General features: G+C 42.4%; 1 protein-coding gene and 1 long non-coding RNA gene across 4 annotated transcripts; one reads left to right on the forward strand and one right to left on the reverse strand.

Annotated features, from left to right (window-relative positions):
• Window positions 1–154: 154 nt before the first annotated feature.
• KLHL42 (kelch like family member 42) lies at window positions 155–21,183 on the forward strand. The gene is made up of 3 exons (XM_011283990.3): window positions 155–1,172; window positions 11,236–11,429; window positions 15,905–21,183. Exons 1-3 carry the CDS (start codon window positions 301–303, stop codon window positions 16,354–16,356), a joined length of 1,518 nt encoding a protein of 505 aa, XP_011282292.2. The 5' UTR covers window positions 155–300; the 3' UTR covers window positions 16,357–21,183.
• Window positions 9,882–15,909, reverse strand: LOC111561338. Of its 3 annotated transcripts, XR_002743829.2 has the most exons (5): window positions 15,486–15,909; window positions 14,890–15,118; window positions 13,828–13,980; window positions 12,743–12,942; window positions 9,882–10,403 (listed from the first exon to the last, which is right to left on the reverse strand). It is a non-coding gene; the product is annotated as an uncharacterized LOC111561338 (long non-coding RNA). The 3 variants fall into 3 exon arrangements; XR_002743827.2 differs by having other exon boundaries at window positions 14,890–15,909; XR_006600605.1 differs by lacking the exon at window positions 9,882–10,403 and adding an exon at window positions 11,424–12,239 and having other exon boundaries at window positions 14,890–15,909.
• Window positions 21,184–21,677: the final 494 nt, after the last annotated feature.

Consider the following 21,677-nt stretch of genomic DNA (forward strand, 5'->3'; position numbering starts at 1 on the left):
GGCGCGCGCCAGCCGGGCCTTTTTTGGCGCTGAGGGAGAGCAGACGGGCAGGGCCGCCGCTTCGGGGGAGCGAGGCTGAGCCGCCGCCCCCGGGACCAGGAGGAGGGGCTCCCTCGGGGGGCGCCGCCGCGACCCAGATAGGCCGGGCGAGCGCGGGAGCGGGCGGCGGCCCGTCGCCTCCTTCCTCCTCCGCGGCGCCATCCCTCGGCGCGCCCAACCCGGAACCCGGAGAGCGCGTGGGGGCGGGGAGGCGAGCGCGCAGAGCTGGCGGGCACCCCCGCGGCCCCCGGGCCCCCAGCCATGTCGGCCGAGGAGATGGTGCAGATCCGCCTGGAGGACCGCTGCTACCCGGTGAGCAAGAGGAAGCTCATCGAGCAGAGCGACTACTTCCGCGCCCTCTACCGCTCCGGCATGCGCGAGGCCCTGAGCCAGGAGGCCGGCGGCCCCGAGGTGCAGCAGCTGCGCGGCCTCAGCGCCCCGGGCCTGCGCCTGGTGCTGGACTTCATCAACGCCGGCGGGGCCCGCGAAGGCTGGCTCCTGGGCCCGCGGGCGGAGAAGGGCGGTGGGGTGGAGGAGGAAGAGGAGATGGACGAGGTGAGCCTGCTGGCGGAGCTGGTGGAAGCGGCCTCCTTCCTTCAGGTCACGTCTCTGCTGCAGCTGCTGCTGTCCCAGGTGCGGCTCACCAACTGCCTGGAGCTGTACCGCCTGGCGCAGGTGTACGGGCTGCCCGACCTGCAGGAGGCCTGCCTGCGCTTCATGGTCGTCCACTTCCACGAGGTCCTTTGCAAGCCCCAGTTCCACCTTCTGGGGGCTCCCCCTCAAGCGCCCGGCGATGTCAGCCTGAAGCAGAGGCTGAGAGAGGCCCGGATGACGGGGACTCCTGTCCTCGTGGCCCTGGGGGATTTCTTGGGGGGACCCCTGGCTCCTCACCCCTACCAAGGGGAGCCCCCATCCATGCTGAGGTATGAGGAGATGACTGAACGTTGGTTCCCGCTGGCCAACAACCTTCCTCCCGACCTGGTGAATGTCAGGGGTTACGGGTCCGCCATCCTGGACAACTACCTCTTCATAGTGGGCGGGTACAGGATCACTAGCCAGGAGATCTCGGCTGCGCACTCCTACAACCCCAGCACCAACGAGTGGCTCCAGGTGGCCTCCATGAACCAGAAGAGGTAAGCACCCGGCAGTGCGGCTTCTTTCCCATCCATTCACTTGCTCGTTAGCTCGTTCCCCTAATGTTTACTGGGCGGTCACAGGACCTTGCGCCGAGGTGGGAATGACATCTTCAGGAGTGTTGCTGGCCTTGACTCTGGCAAAGCGCCCAAAGAACTGAGGACTTGCAAGGAAGAAGTGCCCCCCCCCCCCGCGCCCCACCCCCGAGGTCGACTAGCTGAGTTGTTTCTTTGCAGGTATTGCACTTTTAGGCAAACTGCTTTTTTTTTTTTTTTTTTTTTTTGCCTCTTTCCCAGTGGAAAAAAGGAATCTGTGGTTTCCTAGAAGGATACTTTCAAAGAAAACTTTCTTTAATTTGCTTTCATTTTTGCCTTTTTAAATTTTTTATGTTTTTATTTTTTAGGCTCCAATCCTGATTACAGTGACACACTGGGCAGTAACCTGTAACACTGTCTTTGGGAGAGTTTGTTGTTGTCACTGACTTTGAAGCTTCCTACATTGGGGCACCAATCTGTGCTTAGGAGATAAACATTAGAATTATACCTACGATTTATTGTTTTGAGTGCCTCTTATTTTTTATCCTCTCTTTTGCATCTCCCCTCTTTCCCAGACAGATTCATCATTGACCCAAAACTTGAGCCTGGCAATGGTCACCTGCAGAATTAGAACATTTCCGTCCACCTGGCCTTCTCCCTTCCCATCCTGCAAATCCCTCCCAGCATGCACTTGGGTGACTTGGAGATAGGAAAAGGAGGAAGGGAGAGGAGCAAGAGGAGGGAATGGAGCTAGGAAACGAACAGGAAAAGGAAAGAGCAGGGCGGATGCAGCAGAGGTGGTAGGAAGGAAAGGTGGTCGGATCCAAGACAGCCACAGCCATTCACAAGTTGGGAGAAGAATCAGTGTGACCCACGAAAGGACCCTCTCCTTTGGTCCACTTGTACCCATCTCAACCCCTACATGGGCCCTACCCTAAAGTGTGGAACCAGGAATTGGGGGACTCACCACCTGGCAAAGAAAGTTGTAACCGTTACACATACTGACCTTAAGGGTACACCAGGCCAGGAGGATCAGTGACTTTATTTCTACAATAACATAAAATTCATCTTGGAAAGTGTTCTTTTTTTCTGATGATAAAAATAATATATAGTTATTCTAGAAAAGTGGAAAAATGGAAAAGAATCAAGAAACAGAAAGACCGTTATTCCTATTCCCTCCTTCACAGAGGCAATAACCTCTTACAGGTTGGCATGTTTTCTTCCAACCCCTTTTTAGTGCATTATTTATACGATATTTAAAATTTGATATCAGATGGGTTATTTTGAAGCAGATTATAATTAAAGCAACAAAGAAACATTCCGTGTTGTGGCTATTGCTCAGATTAGGGGGTGGAAGGCCCAGCGGACTGGCCATCACCACTATACACACTGTCTCCAGTTGTATCAACTGAGGTGATCAGCATCCTCACTGCCCCCACCCAGCTCCAGCTGTAACTGTAACACAACACCTCACAGAATTCTTTCTTTACAAGTCCTTGGTAGTCTTTTTCTTTATAGGAATATCCGTCCTCTGAGGGGAAAAAAAGGTATTCAAGCAATGCACGAATATGTGCTTAGAAAAATTGCAAATGACATGAAAAACCAGAGTAAAAAATGGTATCCATTGACATATCTTCATATATTATGCATTTATAAATATATTTATGTTACATTTATATATATGTGTATATGTGTATATATATATATATATACACACACATATATATATACATATACACATACACACACACACACACACATTAAGAACATTGATGATTGTTAACAGGGAAAAATGTGTATGCATATGCATGTACCTGGAGGGGTGTGTATGCATCTTGTACATACTGTTACTCTACAGTTGATTAGGCTGTGCTGATTATTATGGCCACTAATATTTCCATTTTGAGAGTTTTTTTCTATATCAACAAATGTAGAGCCATCTTACTCTTGTTACTGGCTGTGTAATATTCCAGCCCATAGATGTACCATAATGTAATCAGCCCTTCCCTTATTTCATGAGCATTTAAGTTGCTTCCTTTTAAAAAAGATTATTCTATTTATTTATTTGTTTATTTTCAAAGTGAGCTGCATGCCCAACTTGGGGCTTGAACTCACGACCCTGAGATTAAGAGTCCACATGTTCTACCAACTGAGCCAACCAGGTGCCCCATTTAAGTTGCTTCTATTTGCCATTATAAGCAACGCTATATAGAGCATTTTGGCATATGTGTGCCTGTCTTAGCTGGCATATATCAGTCAGTCCTATATGGCAAATTCCTGAAATTCCTGGATAGGTGGGCCAAAGTGCATGTATGTTTTCAATTTTGGTAGCTCCTGCCAAAGTGCCCATCAGAAAATTCATATTTCCTCTCCTTGAAACAGTGTTTGAGCTTGCCAGTTCCTATTCTCTTGCCAAGACAAGACATTATCATCATTTTTTATTCCAATCCAATGGGCAAAAACACTGGTGTGAATGTTTCTGCTTGGAAGAGAGATTTTTCCTTTCATATATTTATTGGCCTTGTGTATATATTTTTTAAACGGTTTTTGCCAATTAAAAAGAAAATTGGTTTATCTTTTTCATATTCATTTCAGAAGTTCTGTTTATGTATGTAGAATTAATCTCTTGTCTCTTAGATAATGAAGCACATGTTTTCCCGTCTTTAATTTATTGTAAGGCCCCAAAAATGAAATCTTCCAAGTGACGGGGCAGGTGAAGTCAGTGACTAGAGGGGTGGGTTGGGATTACAAGGGACTAGAGTTACCACCCCACCAAAGAGGACTCCGCCTCTCAGCCACAGCTCGTTGCTGCCACCTAGAAGTGAGGAACGGTATTGCCAGATGGGCGGACACCCCGATTTTCAAGTGTTGGCCACTTCTTTGAAAAAACAAACATCAACAATAACAAAAACCTTGCAGGCCAGACCAACACTGGCCTTGTGAGCCTCTAGTTTTGGACTTCAGGTTTATTTCATATATATATATATATATATATATATATATATATATATACACACACACACACACACACACACACATATATATATAAAGTTTCTTTATTTTATATATATATTTATTTTTGTTTATATGTATATAAAGTTTGTTTATTTTAAGAGAGAGAGCGAGTGGGGGAGGGACAGAGAGAGAAAGGAAGAAAGGAAGAATCCCAAGCAGGCTGGGCACTGTCAGCACAGAGCTCGATGTGGGGCTTGAACCCATGAACCATAAGATCATGGCTTGAGCCGGAATCAAGAGTTGACTGCTTAACAGGCTGAGCCATCCATGTGCCCCCATAGTGTATTCTTACATGAAGACATTTTAAATTTTTTTGTAGCCAAATTTGTCAAATATATCCTATTAGCCTTTAATCTTGCATTGGAAAGCCTTCTACAAGCTAAGAATATACAAATACTCATTGTCTTGTAATATATCTTTTATAGTTTTGTCTTTTTACATTTATATCTGAATGTGTTTGGGTCTTAATTTCATATAATAAGGTATAATGTAAAGTTATAACATGTTTTTTAAATGTCCCTCAAACTGACTGATTTACACAGCCAGTTACCAGATGCTAATTTCCTGTTTCCATATTGACTGATTGGCCATTCCCTTTTAAATAGCACATGTTTGTTTATTTTATTTTTAGAGAGAGAGTGTGTGTGTGTGCAAGCAAGAGAGAGGGGCAGAGAGAGAGAGAGAAAGAGAGAGAAAGAAAGAATCTTAAGCAGGCTCTACACTCAGTGCGGAGCCCAACCCAGGGCTCACTCCCAGAACCTTGGGATCGTGACCTGAGCTGAAATCAAGTCCGACCGTCAACTGACTGAGTCACCCTGGTGCCCCAATAACACACTTAAAAAAAAATAATGTTTATTTATTTTTGAGAGAGTGAGAGAGAGGCAGAGAGGAGGGATAGAGAGAGAGGGAGACACAGAATCTGAAACAGGCTCCAGGCTCTGAGCTGCCAGCACAGAGCCTGACTTGGGGCTTGAACTCATGAACCATGAGATCGTCACCTGAGCAGAAGTCAGGTGCTTAACTGAGTGAGCCACCCAGGTGCCTCTTCACACTTTTAAATTATTGTAGCTTGGTAAACTATTTTATTGTCTCATGGAACTGAGACCCATTTGTTCTGTTTTGTTTTATTTTAATTCTCTTAGCTATTCTTTGTACATTTTCTTCTTCAGATAAGCTTTAATTTTTTTAACGTTTTATTTTATTTTTTGAGAGACAGAGAGAGACAGAGCGTTAGCAGGGGAGGGGCAGAGAGAGAGGGAGACGCAGAATCTAAAGCAGGCTCTGGCTCTTAGCTGTCAGCACAGAGCCTGACGTGGGGTTTAAACCCATGAACGTGAGTTCGTGACCTGAGCTGAAGTCAGATGCTCAACCGACTGAGCCACCCAGGTGCCCCTCCTTCGGATAAACTTTAGAATCAGTTTGTCAAGTCCTGTTAGAATTTTGTTTGGGATTACCTTGTGTTTATCAAGTTGGAGGAGGATTCATAGTTTCAAAATACTCTGCAGCTAGAAAAATGGTTCATTTTTCCATGCATTTGTTTAGGTCTTTTGGTCCTTCAGGAAAGGTTTCTTTTATTAGCTTTGTATCGTCTGTATATTTTTTCTATTACAGTTATTCTCCGGTATTTTCTAGTTTCTGGTTTTTTTCTACACAGATATTTTTTTCCCGCCGAATTTTTTTATTGGATGCCATATTGGAATTTGTAACCTTCTTTATCTCTCTCATACTTTGGCTCAGACCTGACATAAACTCAAGTGGAAAACCCTTCCTGAACTCTCAGTTGGTCTAAATACTCAAAGTATGCTTCTCTAGAATACTCTCCACCTTATGAAATTTTCTGGTCATGCTTGTTTCTCTCCCTTCCAGTCAGGGCCAGTTCAATGTTTATGTATAGTCCTGCTGCTAACATGGTGTCCAATATATAATAGATGCTTAAAATGCACAGTTGTTTTGAACTATGGAATATGTTATATTATTAAAATAAAAGTGAATGTATGATTTTTTTTTCAACGTTTATTTATTTTTGGGACAGAGAGAGACAGAGCATGAACGGGGGAGGGGCAGAGAGAGAGGGAGACACGGAATCGGAAACAGGCTCCAGGCTCTGAGCCGTCAGCCCAGAGCCTGACGCAGGGCTCGAACTCCCAGACCGCGAGATCGTGACCTGGCTGAAGTCGGACGCTTAACCGACTGTGCCACCCAGGCGCCCCTGATTTTTTTAAATGTAACATTATATAGTATTTTTATCTTGTAGCAGTCATTATAGTTATTTAGCATAGCTGAAAAATAATAATAAGTAACATTTAATTGAACATTTACTCTGTACTAAGTAATGTTCTTACTGCTTTGCACATATTATCTCACTTATTTTTCACAAAGGCTGTATTAGGCAGGTTCCCATTTTACAGAGTCAGAAACTGAGGCATAGAAAGTTAAGTAAATTGCTAAGGTGTGTAATGAGTAACCAAATGTAAATATCCATTGGATAGATATAGCCATTTAGAGTATCTACAATTTGGCTTATGGACTGGCAGTGACCATTTTAATGCAGATTTAAAATTTTTCTTTTTAAAAATTATTTTTATCCAAGAAGTGGAGCACAGATACTTTATGGTACTGTGCTGTTTTTCAAAAGTTCATTAGCTTTATGTCTTCATTTTTCTAGTCACTGTTGGATGAACAGCAAAGATGACATGGCTCCTGTTCTCAAGGAGTTTCTAACTGAGTTTAGATGACGAGACAAGTAAAAACGAAATCTAGAATGGAATTGTTGCTGTGTGATGTGTCTAACACAGTTTCTAGAAACACCGGTGGAAACCTAGAACCTTGAGTAAAATATGTTGGCGTCTGTCACACAGCACTTCACATCTACCTTGATTCACTGCCTTTGTGGTGTATCTGTACAGTTTTACTTTGACAAAGGGGTCGAATGCTGAACAGCCCACTTTCCCCAGGGACTGAACAGTGTGGTAGTCTCAGAATCTTAAATGGTAAAGGACAGGCAGGAACCCTAGCACTGAGAGATTCTGTAAGCCCTTTGCACTCTGGAGAAAATGGTGCTATATGACCAGTAGTGGACCACCTCCTCCCCCCACCCCCCACCAAAAAAGGAAGGGAGGAAGGAAGGAAGAGATGGAAGGAAGGAAGGAAGGAAGGAAGGAAGGAAGGAAGGAAGGAAGGGATAGAAGAAGGAAGGAAGGAAGGAAGGGATAGAAGAAGGAAGGAAGGAAGGAAGGAAGGAAGGAAGGAAGGAAGGAAGGAAGGAAGGAAGGGATGGAAGGGAGGACAGGAGGGATGTTAATGTTGTGCCCACACACTTGAAAATGGCAATAGGAGTACATAGCAGTCTTTGAGAGGATGCTTTGAAGTCCAGGTATGCAACACTGCCCAGTGGTCCAAACGTGGATTTGATCTCAGGAGTTGTCAGGACGTAACTTCTAACGTAAAAGCTTGTGTGCCCCCAAATTTCTCACCTTCCCTCCTCACTTTAATTGGTGATAACTTGCAGGAACTGGCCACTGTTGCAGTCATCAGTTCATTAATTTCTCTATTTCTAACATTGTGTCTAGTCTCTTCAATTGCCTGCACTTTTATTCTGAAATTGGAGGTCTGCATGTGAGTACAGAAAGGCTGGGAGAGAGTGAAGTCTCTTGGCAGAGGTGGAATTACAGTTGTCAGCTTTGGCTGTCCCGTTTTTCTCTGAGCCATAGTTTAGTATTTGGGGGGGGCATTTCTAGAGTCATGGAAACCTGGAGAGATTTTGTGCTCTATGGTTAACATAGCAGTGGAGCCCCAGAATAGTGTGAAGGAAAGAAAACTATGTGTCTATTCATTTCTCCCTGCCCCCCCCCCCCGATTTTGGCCAATATTTAAAGTTGCTTGGTGTGCTGGAGTTTCTCAGACAGGGTAGTAGGTAGCAACAGCGACCACTTCTGTTCCTAACTTTTGCTCTCTCCCCTTCCTGGTCCCCAGAGGAGGTTAATCTGTAGGGAAGCAGCAGAAGGGGGAAGAGGACACACAAGGACCCAAGTGCTCTGCAGACTGTACAGTCCTCTTCTGAGTGGTTGAGAAAAGATGGGAGAAAGGTTCTTGCCGTTTTACTCTAATGTTCACCCTAATGGCAACAAACTTTTCTATGTAGCAAACCATGACAATGGTTTCCATTTCTTGAGCTCTTACTCTGGGCTGCATGTTATAGTCGGGTTTAGATGTCACTTCCTGTTTCATGCTCACAGCATCTCTTATTATTGGCTCCATTTCCCCAAAGGGGAAACTGAGGCTCAGTGAGTTGAATTAGCTCGCACAGTTTCATGGCCAGGACTCTAAGCCACCCAGACGTCTGTGTCACCTGCCTCCCTACAGTTGTATATAGCTACTGTTAATCTGTGCACCCGTGTTCAGGGTGTTTCATGTCACTTCGTTCTTAAGGATTTAATGAGCTCTTTATTTCCTTGAAGTCAAGTAGAAATTAAATCAGCATCTAAATTTTTTTCACTTTTATTTCTATTCACTGTAAGTCAGTCAAGTACATAGCTACAACACATCGTTATTTGGTTTAAAAATTCTTCTTTTTACCCCCTGCATGTAGTATGTCAGGGATCAATATTAAGAAAATACTGTAGCGATAACATGTATATTTTTTTAAATTGATAGCTTGGATTCATACTTTTACCATTCAGGAGGTGAAGAGTGGAAGAGTTATGTTCAGAAACTTGCAAATGAAGTGCTTCATGGTGAGAATTTATGGATGAGAAAGCACTTTGTACATAATTCCAGAGTACATGATGGGGAGTGACTGTTGCAGTTAACAAATGAGAAGCAGACCTTTTTGGAGTTAAGAAACAGACTGTGACGTGCAGAAAAGCATTTCCTCTTCTGACTTTCTGCAAGTGTTCCCCTTTCCAACTCTTACTGTGTGTGATGATGTGCTTTTCTCCACTTCACAGATGGGGAAAGTGAGGTTCAGATGACCTGAGATTCAGTGACTTGTCCAAGGTCACATAGCTGTTGAGTAATGGAGCTGAGATATCCCTGTATAAGCCTGGGCTCATAATGCTCGGCAGTGTCTCTTCATTAAGTGGCCTGTTTTGGGGTGGCAATTTCATCTTAAACTCAGTCTTGGAAAGTTTCTTCTCTTCAAGTGTATTTGAGCATGTTGGGGTCTGGAGAGATGAAACTGTTTACTTTTAACTGCCTATTCATTCAACCCTTACATGTTTGCTTAGGACAAATGATTATGCTGGATGAATATTAAAAATGGTTTTGATCTTACAAAATTTACTATCTGTGTACCTTTGGTGAGCAAAAACAAATTTTGGGCTGGTAAAATTTAGTGCTTATTTATAAGCTTTATTTCCTTTGGTTCCCCAAATTTGCACACATAGAGAGGGCATAATGGTGAGATTTTAAGGACCATTGGCAGCAGGAAAAGTAAGCAACGTGAACCAGAGACCCCCCAGTAACTGCCACCCCAGCAAAGTCTATTGGCATGAAATCCTGAATGGCTGGCTGGGTTTAATGGGCAATATGAGGTTCTTGTTGAAGGGTCCTCTGTTCACTCTCTGATTTGAAAAACAAAACAAAACCCAAACTCACTTACATGTACATATTATAGGCACCTTTGAAAACACCATAGTGTAGGTGGCCCGTTCTAGCATGTTCTATGTCATAGTGCATCAGTGTTTATTAAACACCTGTTCAGGGGTTGGGCATGGACTTCTTGTTCACTGTTTCTTCTTCATCTACTCTCTTACATGTGTTTTTCACTATTTGTGGCCTCTACCCTGGTTCTTTCTTAGGACATTGTTACTTTTGAAGATATTGTTGTGTTGGCAATAGATGTGACCTCTAATTTACCTGGTCTACTTTCTTTATTTCAAACACTAGAAAACTGAGAGATTATAATGATAGCATCTTATATCTGTGTAGTACTTGATGATAAACTGTTTACTGTAATACCCTGTGTAATGTGTAATACCCTGTTTGTGTAATACCCATCCTGTGATGGGTATTATCCCCATACTGGAGATGAGGAAGTGGGGTATTTGGGCCAGGGTCTCCGGATTTGTGCTTTAGGTCGTTTGGTTGCATCGTGCTCTGCTAAACTTGAGACTGGTGCATACGTCATGTAGACTGACCCAAGTGTTTATCCTGTCTGGCCTTCAAGGAGTCCATTAATCTCTGTGTGCCAAATTGAAACAAATTAGTTTTTTCAACACAAAAGACATGAGACTTTTATCTAGCATCTGAAACCGATGAGCAGTGCTAAATTGTATTACTGATATGGGGCTTAACACCAGGGTATTCTCTTTTTAAAGTGTTTTCTATTACAATAGGTGAACATTTATTGATTTACGTATTTGTTAACATGTGTAAATACTCTTAAGAGTGCTGGATCAAAACTTGTTTAATTAACTCAGTGCTTATGTACCCCTACGTTATTTGTTGTGAAGCAATATATAGGATGCCCTCATATGGGGGGGGGGGAGGCAAGTGATCTGTCTGGGTACACTTGTGGTAGAGGTGTCCACCCTTTAGTGGGCACCCTTAGCATATGCCTGGCTGTGTAGGAGGGGCTAGCATGTACCTAAGGTAGATTGTACCCCTAGGTAGGAAGAATGGGAAACATTCTGAGTCAAGAGACAAGGGAGTGAGGTGGTTATGCATCTCTCCATCGGTACTTGCTCCCACTGCTAAAAGAAGTATTAAGTTTACTGTATACAGAATATCTTTGCTTCTTGGCATAAGGCTAAGCAAGAGTCTGCTGTATTGAATTGCTTATCTCCAATTGCAGAAGTTTGGAAAATGCATCATTCTTGTGAATTTTGGGGGTAGGAGTGAAATTTGAGATGTCATTTGGTCATTCCTCTGTCCCCAGGCACCCAACTTGGAGAGCTAATTTTCTTCAGATATCGAGCATATTCCACACTCTGCTTTAGCAGTTCATGCCATTGTGTTACCTCTTAATGATCAATAAGAACTGACTCTCTGGGCCTTTGTATCTATTTTTCAGGTCTAACTTCAAACTTGTGGCCGTCAATTCAAAACTCTATGCCATTGGTGGGCAGGCCGTTTCTAATGTTGAGTGTTACAATCCTGAGCAGGATGCGTGGAATTTTGTGGCACCCCTACCAAATCCTCTGGCTGAGTTCTCTGCGTGTGAGTGTAAGGGAAAAATTTATGTCATTGGAGGATATACTACCAGAGGTAAGTGAAGGGGCTAAGTAAGTGGTCCTTTTCTGTGTGAGCTTCTGCAGCGTGGGGAAGGGTAGGAGGGTGCCAGAGGAAAACACTCTGGCGTACACATTGTGATTTTATATGTTAAATACTGCATATTTACATATCTGGGAGGAAGAGTGGTGTGTATTACAGGGGTGGTTTGGGCAGGAGGGACCTTTGATGCCTTTGTGTGAGCACAAGAATTGAATGGGGGTAGAAGGAGCTATGAAGAGAATATGTATTTTCTTTCTGCTCTGAAAACCCAGCCTTGTGACCAGTAGTCCTGAGACTTGTCTGGGTTACTCCCATCCTTCTCCCGAATACTTCTAACACAGAATTTAGAGCCAGAACATCCTTGAGGATCTTTGTTTCCACTTTCTCCCTTTTTGAGCACAAATATGTCAGATAGTTTCCAGAAACTCAGCTCTAGGCTGTTGTTTACATATCATAAGAGGGTTTTAAGAGACACGAATGTAAGAGAATTCTTTCCTGATCCAGAGGTGAGAGGTGGTTATGCTCTTTATTAAACTGTACATGTGTGTTTTTCACTTTTTTTTTTTTGCTGGGTATTTGATAGTTAAGAATTTGGAAATAAGCTTCTCCAGTAGGTTTTATACTACTGTTCTTGGTAGGAAGCTTCTCACATGATAGAGATGGAAAAGAGCATGGTTGTGGTAAGGCAGACAAGGCAGTGGCAGGGCCACCAGGAAGAGGTGTGTCTTTTCCTTTTATCCCTCTCTCCTGCTTGTGTCAATGTTACCTCTTGGCCAAAGAAATTTATTTCTTCATTTGGTTTACCTGTAAAATACCCAGAACTTATAGAGAAGGTATAACTGGACTCTTAGGACTTTTAGCTACATTGAAATAGTAGAGTTACCATTTTATCCAACATAGTGAAATAACCCGTCTTTCTTTTATGATACAATATGAGAGGACAGAGCTCTCCAGCCTTGGCTGACAGTAAGCATGGAGAAATGATGGTGATGTGTAACTTTGTAAAGGACAGAAATCCACATGCTAATGTAGTGTGGGTGCCAAAAATTATTTTTACCACAGCCAAATGTGTTTTGTTTTAGGGATTTATGTTAGAGGGAGAAGTTAAATGTAAAGTGTTTTATGAGCATATGGTTTAGAGTGTGTGTGCACGTGCACAAAAGATTCTGAGTAACAACACATCTTAGAGTATCTCTAAACAGTTGATTTGGTGGGGGGGATGGTGAGCGGTGTTTTAGTCTCCTGTGGCCGACTTAACGAACAACTACAGCTTAGTGGCCTAAGCCAATCAAAATGTATTCTCTCACATTTCTAGAAGCCTGAAGCCTGAAATCAAGGTGTGGGCGGTCATGTCCCCTCTGAAGGCGCTAGGGGAGAATCCTTCCTTGCCTCTTCTAGGTTTGGTGACTCCACATGTTCCTTTGCTGGTGACTGCATCACTCCAACCTCTGCCTCTATCTTCACATACCTTCTTTTCTGAGTGTATCCACGTCTTTTCCTCTTCTGTCTCTTGTAAAGAAAGACACACTGCTCATTGGACTTTAGGGCCCACCTGGATAATCCAGGATGATCTCATCTTGAGATCTTTAACTTAATGACACCTGCAAAGCTCCTTTTCCCAAGTAAGGTTATATTCAGAGATTCTGGGGGTTAGGAGGTAGACATATCTTTTTGGGGGTCACTGTTGAACTCACTATAGGTGCTGTTTATACATGTAAGGAGAGGCAGTGACCCAAGAGGAGTGCATGGGAAGCAGTGAGTTGTTTTTTTTTGTTTGTTTCTTGGTTTTTTTTTTTTAAACACCCTCAAATTTTCGTCACTGTGGAGCTATTCCCAATGTCCCTCTCTAGTGACTTTCCACTGAAGATAAGATAATTGCCAGCTTTTTTGTTATAAATAATTGAAAAAAGAAAAAAGAGCGAGATCTAGCAGTAATTTCCTTTATCTTCAACACTGGTGTTCAGGGTATAGTGGTCAAAAGCCCCCAGAGAATTCCTGTGTGTACATATGTACCTCTCTGTGTGTCTGTGTGCCTTTTCTCCTGGGAAAGTAAATACAGTTATTTACTTATGGGCATTTCTAAGAATTCTGATTCTCCGTAGATTTTGTGACACAGAATACACCCTGTGGGCTGATATAATGTACACATGTCCCTTGGCTTCTCTTCTGAGCAAGAGCTGGGATGCATTGACAGGCAGCCCTATAATCCAAAGAGTACTCTGCTGGTAGATTTCCTAGTTTTTCCATGACCCTGGCTGAGCAAATGTTCTTTAGATTTGACCTGGAAAACCCTTGCTTGTGTGTTTTCTAGTTTTTCAAGCCACTACTAATGTACCTTCTTCATTTGGGCCACACACAGTGGTTCCTGTCCTGGATTCCCCAAGCCAAATACCTGTGATGGGATGGTTGGGTGATGTGGATGGATGGATGTTTGTGTAAGGGTTGAAAATGGGTTTTCTGAGATGAGAGGGCAGGACAGTTCCTTGGACTCTGAAACACCTCTCCTCTTCTGCTTGGGATCTTCCCAAGCCTCCCTAATGGTTGCCTGTATTTAAAATAAGAAATCATAATTGTCATAAAACAAAATGCAGGGCTCAAAGTTGCATTCTTGGTCTGCTGACTTAGGTAGACTTTTAAAATTTAGTAAGTAATAGTTCATGATTTTTTAAAAAAATTATTTAATGTTTATTTTTGAGAGAGAGACAGCATGAGTGGGGGAGGGGCAGAGAGAGAGACAGAGAGACAGAGAGACAGACAGAATCTAAAGCAGGCTCCAGACTCCAAGCTGTCAGCACAGAGCCCAATGCGGGGCTCAAACTCACAAATCGCGAGATCATGACCTGAGCCAAAGTTATATACCCAACGGACTGAGCCACCCAGATGCCCCTTGTAGTAGTTCATGATTAGATTAATTCTGTGTCAGTCATTGAGGAAATGAAAAGAAATTCAATAGAGAGCAATAGTAACCACTCAAGGGAAGAAGGGTGATTTGTTAAAGTTCAGAATCCCCTCTAAATATAAAAGCATAAAGATTATTCCACCAAGTCAAACCACCTCATATGGTCTGAGCTCTTGTTGGGTGAGGAGAGAAAACATTTACAGAAGACCTGGGAAGACCTTCAGACCTGGGACTGAGAAATGCATGGAAACCTCACTAGAATAAGTCCTTTGTTTGCGTGGTGAGAAGCCAGGTTCACTGGTAAGGAGCACTTTTTGATAGACTGGTAACCAAACTCCCTTGGACTATCTCCTAGAATGAGTTTTATCGCAACAGCTATAACAAAAAGAAATACAGGGAGGTATTAGTATGGGTGGAAAACAGAAGGAAAGTTCCCTAAAGCTGTAACAATTCTGAAATTTCTGCTGGCGTGGAGACATGAGCACACACAGGGTTTGGTCTCCTTTTAGTTCTTTCTGTGCCCTCTTATGAGCCCCCCCCCCCCCCATTTGGTACCAGAGGCTGTGATGGAGCTCTGTCATCATTGCCAACTGTGGGTGGGTCCTTCTGTCTCAGGAGGAAGTGTCCTACCCTGTAGTTACACGTCCGTTCCCAAGCGAAGTTGTCTCTTCCATGGATGGATTTTGTTGTTTGTTTAAACAACAACAAACAGAAAGTTCATTCTTTCTGATAACTCAGAGCATTTTTTTTTCTGCTGAGGCTAAAATGTTCCATTTATTCTTTCCTAGAGGAGAAGTGGGTAAAAAAGAACAATTACAAAAAAGAAGAACGAAACTAGATACTTTAAATTTCACAAGCATTTTTCAAAAAGAGAGTAGGTAATATTTTTCCTTAAAGCAGCCATGAATTCAAGATAATGTTAGGGCAGTCTTTCATCTGCTTTCTGATTTTATACACACAACAGCTAGTCATCTCTTGTGAAGTGGGCACAGGGAGAGGGAAGGGCCTTTGGTAGTATCTCTGCTGTTGCAGTCAGGAAATAGAATTGCCAGGTGATTCCATGGCTGACGGCCACAGGTGAGACTTCCGCCTGACTTGGCAATTATGTGCTATTTCATTTCGACAGCCCCTGAGGATCTTGCTTGGCTCACTTGTCTTGTGTATTAGAGTCGGTTGTCAAGAGTAGATCCTTGGGGCTCAGCCTGTCATCTGGATGTAGAAGTCAGTAATTCTGTAGATAATTGAGAATTCCAACGCCCTGATTCTGTTTACATTGGACTGGTGGTTCTAAAATGTTTAAGGGTGCCAGGTTCTAAATCTGTGTCCTGGCCCTGTTGATTTAGAGAGCCTCCCAGGGAGGGGGACATGCCTGATGAGAGGTGAGGGAGATGATTCTAAACCGATCTCCTGCCAGCCACTTCAGAAACCGTTGTCCGACCTCTGCTTCTCTGAAATAGTTTTGCCTCTGTGCTGCCAAATTATTCCGGCGGGGGTAGATGTTTATTACTGCCGAGGCAGGCAGTGACGTTACTGTGGCTGTGTCATCTTGAGGCTTCTCTCTTCGTTTCAGACCGCAACATGAACATTTTGCAGTACTGCCCCTCTGCCGACATCTGGACACTCTTTGAAACGTGTGACGTCCACATTCGCAAGCAGCAGATGGTGTCTGTTGAGGAGACCATCTACATCGTGGGGGGCTGTCTGCATGAACTGGGGCCCAACCGGAGGAGCAGCCAGAGCGAGGACATGCTCACCGTGCAGTCCTACAACACTATCACGCGGCAGTGGCTCTACCTCAAGGAGAACACGTCCAAATCGGGTCTTAACTTGACTTGCGCCCTTCACAACGATGGCATCTATATCATGAGCAGAGACGTTACCCTGTCAACCAGTCTGGAGCATCGGGTTTTCCTGAAGTACAACATCTTTTCAGATAGTTGGGAAGCATTCAGGCGTTTCCCAGCCTTTGGACATAATTTGCTGGTTTCCTCTCTTTATCTGCCCAATAAAACAGAAACATGACTGAACTGACGTAGAATTTGAAAGAAACGTGGTTCAAGACAAAAAAAAAAAAAAAAGAAGAAGAAAGAAAGAAAGGAAAGAAAACAACCCATAGTGTTCCATTTCAAGGGAGAACGATTTCTAAAGGGAAAACATGGGTTAAAGTTGGTCACATGTACAATAGCTGTAAATAAGCTTACTTGAACTAATTACTTGAAAACTTGTGGAGAAAAGAGACCAACTTTATTATTTTTTTAATTATTGATTGTTAAATGATGGGAACGAATCCATGATAGTATTTTCATCCAAATATGATACCCTTGGGCCAGTGACTGAAACTGCTCATCAAAAAGAAGATTCATTGTATCTGCTTTAGTGAAGGGCCAAAGTCAATAATTGACATTGAATGGTAAAGATCATTTTAAAATCTGTGTTGTTTAGGTCACTTGAAACATCATTAATACCTTAAGTGAGAAGTTTTTGTTGTTGTTATTCATTTACTTGACAAACATTTATATTAACACTATCCTTCACCCGTTTTCTCCCCCATTCATTCTCAACGTATACTGCCAGTGGTTTAAAATAGGGTTCTAGGTTTAGATATTTTATTTGCACACTACTTTCTAGGAAACTTACAATGATGGAACCCTACAGTGAGTCCTTGCAAGCATCCAGTCCTCCCAAACTTGCATAAAAACACTCTCAGCTATTTTTCCAAACTTTTTGCAATTATGTGTACTGAATAGATAGGCAGATATAACCTCTTATTTCATGTATGTGGCAGATTGGGAATTTATGTGGGCAGATAAGTTGCAGTGCTAAGCATTCTGCGTTGTTTAAAAGAGAAGATATATTGTTTAAAAGGATGGAGATAAATATATATATTTTTGAAATCGAGTCTTAGAAGGGAAGGGAACACCAAATAAGAAAAAAATTTGCCTTTAAGAGTTGCTTGTAATGAATGTATTGGACTTAGTTCTTTTTTTTAAAGATAAAACAGATGCCTTTATCATATTTAGGTGAGGCATCTTTCTAATTTAATCTTAGCCTTTTAATTCATGCTTTGCTTTTATGAGGTAAGGTGAGGATAGCTGTGAAACGTTTGTGCTGGAGAGGGGAAGCAGCTCTTACAGAAGTGGAGTGGCCTCTGGTGGTATTTCTGAAAGTAGGTGACATGCTCTCCTTGCGTAGGTTGTTAAATCAGGTGGAACTCAGCTCAAGCAATCATTTTCAGTAAGTCAGTTGCCATGAATAAAAGCCTCTGCCAATCATAGGTCAGCATCCCTTTAGACATTTATACTCCTAGAAATTTGATTTTGGTGGAAAAACCCTTTCTGAATTTCTCTGGTCTTTTGTAATGGAATCAGTGAAACCGTGAGCTGGAATTCCGTCTTTCTGTTCTGACATTCCCGTACAGCATGCCTCACTTTTAAGAAAGTCCCACAGAAAAGCAGAAGTGATCATGGCCGATTCATGCATTCGCCAGACTCCCAGCACCTCCGGTATGCATTCACTGTGAGGATATAGTGCAGGGGACTCGATTTCTTCAGCAGAGTTCTTCAGTTTATCAAGAGTCACTACAGGGTTTCTTTACAACCGTGGCCTCCTAGTATAGTTAAAATAAGGGTCTGGTTGTAAAAATTTTATTTGCACAACTTTTCAGGAATACTTCTATTAAGGAAAATGAGGCAAGCCTTTATTGTGGACATGGAGACAGATCTTTGATCTTGTCACCAAATAATCATATCAGTACTCTACTTAATACTATTTAAGGGTTTCTAAGCCATATCCATTTATTCGCAAATACTTAGCCTTTAAAAAAAAACTCAAATCTTGGGGATGGTACTTTAATAATAGATTTTTATTAATTTATATTCATTATAGAATTGAATTTCCAGTGATCTATGATTTCATTGCATATATTTAAAAATCTAATTTATTTTAGATAGTGTTAACTTTTGTTGTGACAGATCTTAAATTTTTTAAAGCTTAACCTTGTATATTCAGATGATCCTAGCCAGTTGAGTTAGTTCTGAACAAGTTAGACCTTAGCTTGTAAATAACCACATCTTATAAAATGTAATATTGTTGCTGCCAACCAGTTCCCTTCCTGATTACATTCTTTGGGTCTGTTTTCTTAATGTCAACAATTAGATTCTTGGACCAAGTGGAGGCATACTCTGATCCACAAAGCTCTTTTTATAAACCAAGTTTGATGTGTGCATATGTGCATATTGTCTGTATGTGTGTGTGTGCGCATGTGCACTGGCATATTATAGTTCTAAGATACACAGACTTCTAACGAAGTTTTGTTACTCTGGGCTGCTGAGGGTACTTGTGCAAGGCAGAATGTGCAGTAGGAACACATTTGTGCATTTGGGACATCTTCCTGCTGTGCACAGCAGCTATGTTGGCATTCTGAGGATAATTTTAGTTTAGCTCTGTTCTCTTGTTGATGCCAATGTTGTATTGAAGACTGTACCTGTGATGAGGGTAATGATGCTTTGAAAATTCCCTGTCTCCCCCAGGACATTGCTTTTTTATTAAGTTTTTTATTTCAATTCCAGTGTAGTTAACATACAGTATTATATTAGTTTCAAGTGTACAATATAGTGCTCTTTGTTAATATCCCTCTATTTCCTTCCTTTCTCTGAATGCTTTATCCTTCTTTTCTGAAATGCTTCTGAGGGATGCCAGACTCCCACTATGGAGAAGGGAGTTGCCGGGAGGACCCCTGTGGTATCCATCCCTCTGGAAGCAACCAGTTTTACTAAGAATGGTCAGAGCGGCAGAGTGAGTCCTAAGTGTGGATTGGTAGAGGGAGGTTGGTTCTTTCTGTCATTCTTTCTGGCTTTCTTCTCCGCACCCTTGGTTTCAGTGGCCTCTCCCCTTAGCATCCTTTAAAGTTTTTCTGATGAAAATGTATGAGTTTATTATTTCAACAGTGTTGGTTAAGTCATGACAATGAAGTACTGAGAAGGTTATGAATTCTAGTAAGAAACAAATAAGATTAAGCATGGAAACCAAAGAGAATTTAACTCGGCCGTGGTTTTTTGAACCAAAATCCCAAGTGATTCCAATAGATATCAATTAAAGTTGTACAGAGTGGAGAAAGCTTTTTCTCTACAAAGGGAATTAAAAGTAAATGCTTGTTCTCTTTCAGTAAAGAATTACTTAATGAGACTTTTGGATGCCATGTTTTTAGATTTCCAGGTAAAGTCGTGACCCTACCTGTTTGCCACACAGGTAAATCAAGTGGAAAGGCCTTGGCCTTCTTGGTCAACCAGCATTTAATGAGCAGTGGCTTAATGCAGAGCACTCGTGAGGCAGCATAGCAACAGAAAGGGAATATGGGTGAGTTGCTGGATGCCTTTCTCCTAGGCCAGGGATGGGAAATATATGACATCTGGGCCACCATTCTCTGATGGCAGCATTATGAATGAGTAGCACTCCTTTCCTCTGTGCCAGGAATTGGTCTCATAATCCATGTCATCAGTGCTTCCAGGCACCTGTTGCCCATCCATCAGAGTGAGGTGAATGAAGTCTGTCATCCCCGCCTTACAGGAATGAATGAATTAGGTGAGTAGATACCACCCAAAATGGCTTTGAGAGCAGTGAGCTGATTCAACTCAGTTCCCTGGCTCCCAGAAATATTTACAGAAAGTCTGTTGTGTGCAAGATAAGGCTAAGAATTAGGGATACAGACATAAATGAGCCACTGTCCCTGGCCTTGAAAAGCTTCTTGTGAAAATGTTTGCTGTAATCATTGTGACTAGTGCCCTCAAAGATGCCCACTTTTGCCAGTGGGCACACTGGGGCTCTTTGGCCTGGCTGCCTCTTCGGTCCTGACCCAGTCTGCCCACTGCTTCATGATCTTCTAACAGTTATAATGAACCAGCTCTTCTCTAAAATTGAAGATCACAAGCTAGGTTTTTGTTTTAATGGTATGTTTTTTTTCCTCCCTACATTTCATTGTCTTCTCTGTACTTCATTTTTCAAAAAAAAAATTGTATGTGATCTGCTATAAAGGTAACTACTAGGCACCACAGCCTGCCTGGCTAAGGGCTCAGCAGCTTGATCCCATGAGAAGGAGGAGCAAAGCCAGGGAAGTAAGTATGGGGAGAGAGGCAAGCTGTTCACGTGTGAGTTTATACCTATGCCTTTAAAACGCCTCCATAAAAAGTATTACTAAATGGTCATTAAGATGCTAGTCCTAACTGTAAGTCAGTTGTCTTTGCCTGTGTGATAACTATCAAAGGCTTTCTCTCCTTGTGTTTCATTCACTTAAGAATATTTGTTTTTCATATTGTGTTAATTTAGGAACACAATCTAAAATGCATACCAGTTGGCATATGCTGACTTCTGTACTTGACATAACCAGTTTTATCCATTCCTACAGGAGACACTAAATGTAAAAGATGGTCAATTTTGCAGAGCAAAAGGGCACTGAAATGACTTTGGTGGGGTTGGCTGGGGCTTTCTCGAATGGATGTCATAGTTTATTACTAGTCAAGAAAAGGAAAATGTAATTTGCATTGTGTCATTTTTCTAAAAAAATTCTTAATAGGGGTTCTTTAGATCTAGTCTCTACAATGTTTTCATATTTAGTGGTCATTTTAGGAAAATTGATAATCTGTAGAATGAATAATTATGTTTTGTTATGACTGACACTTTGTTAAAAAGGTTGTATTGTGTCTTACAAGTGTGGCTTAAAATGTAGACATTATGATATGATTTATTTAAATACAACAATGCCTACGATGCACTCACTCAGATAGCATTCATTTTGTGTTTAGAACTAGAACTATAGAAGAAAATGTCTTCAAATAAAATAGTTCTAAATCTTAATGGCCCACATTGTTGTCCGTGAGGTACTGTGTACCCGCTGTGTGGTCAGGGCTGTGCCAGAGCCAAGAGGAAGCAGGTGAAGCCTGAGACAGGTCCCTCAGGTGGAGAGTTCCTGACTCGCAGGGAAAGCCGGACTAACACTTAGGAACCAGCTAGAGAGGTGGTTGTCCTATGGGAAGATGAGCCAAATGGGCCAGCAGAGGCTACAAGAGTCTTTGTCTTTAGTGTTTGGAGAAGAGAGATCTGGGAGGAGGAACTCTGAATCCTTAGAATTCTGAAGTCTCAGTCCCACAGTTCAGTTACAGCCCACCTGTCCCACCCTGTTTTCTAATGTTTCCCACGGTTTCCTTTTTTTTTCTTCAAAGTGTATTTATTTATTTTGAGAGAGAGAGAGAAACAGAGCACACAAGTTGGGGAGGTGCAGAGAGAGAGGGAGAGAGAGAATCCCAAGCAGACTCTGCACTGTCAGCGCAGAGCCCGATGCGGGACTTGAA

The sequence above is a fragment of the Felis catus genome, chromosome B4 (genome assembly GCF_018350175.1).
Source record: "Felis catus isolate Fca126 chromosome B4, F.catus_Fca126_mat1.0, whole genome shotgun sequence".
Lineage (NCBI taxonomy): Eukaryota > Metazoa > Chordata > Mammalia > Carnivora > Felidae > Felis > Felis catus.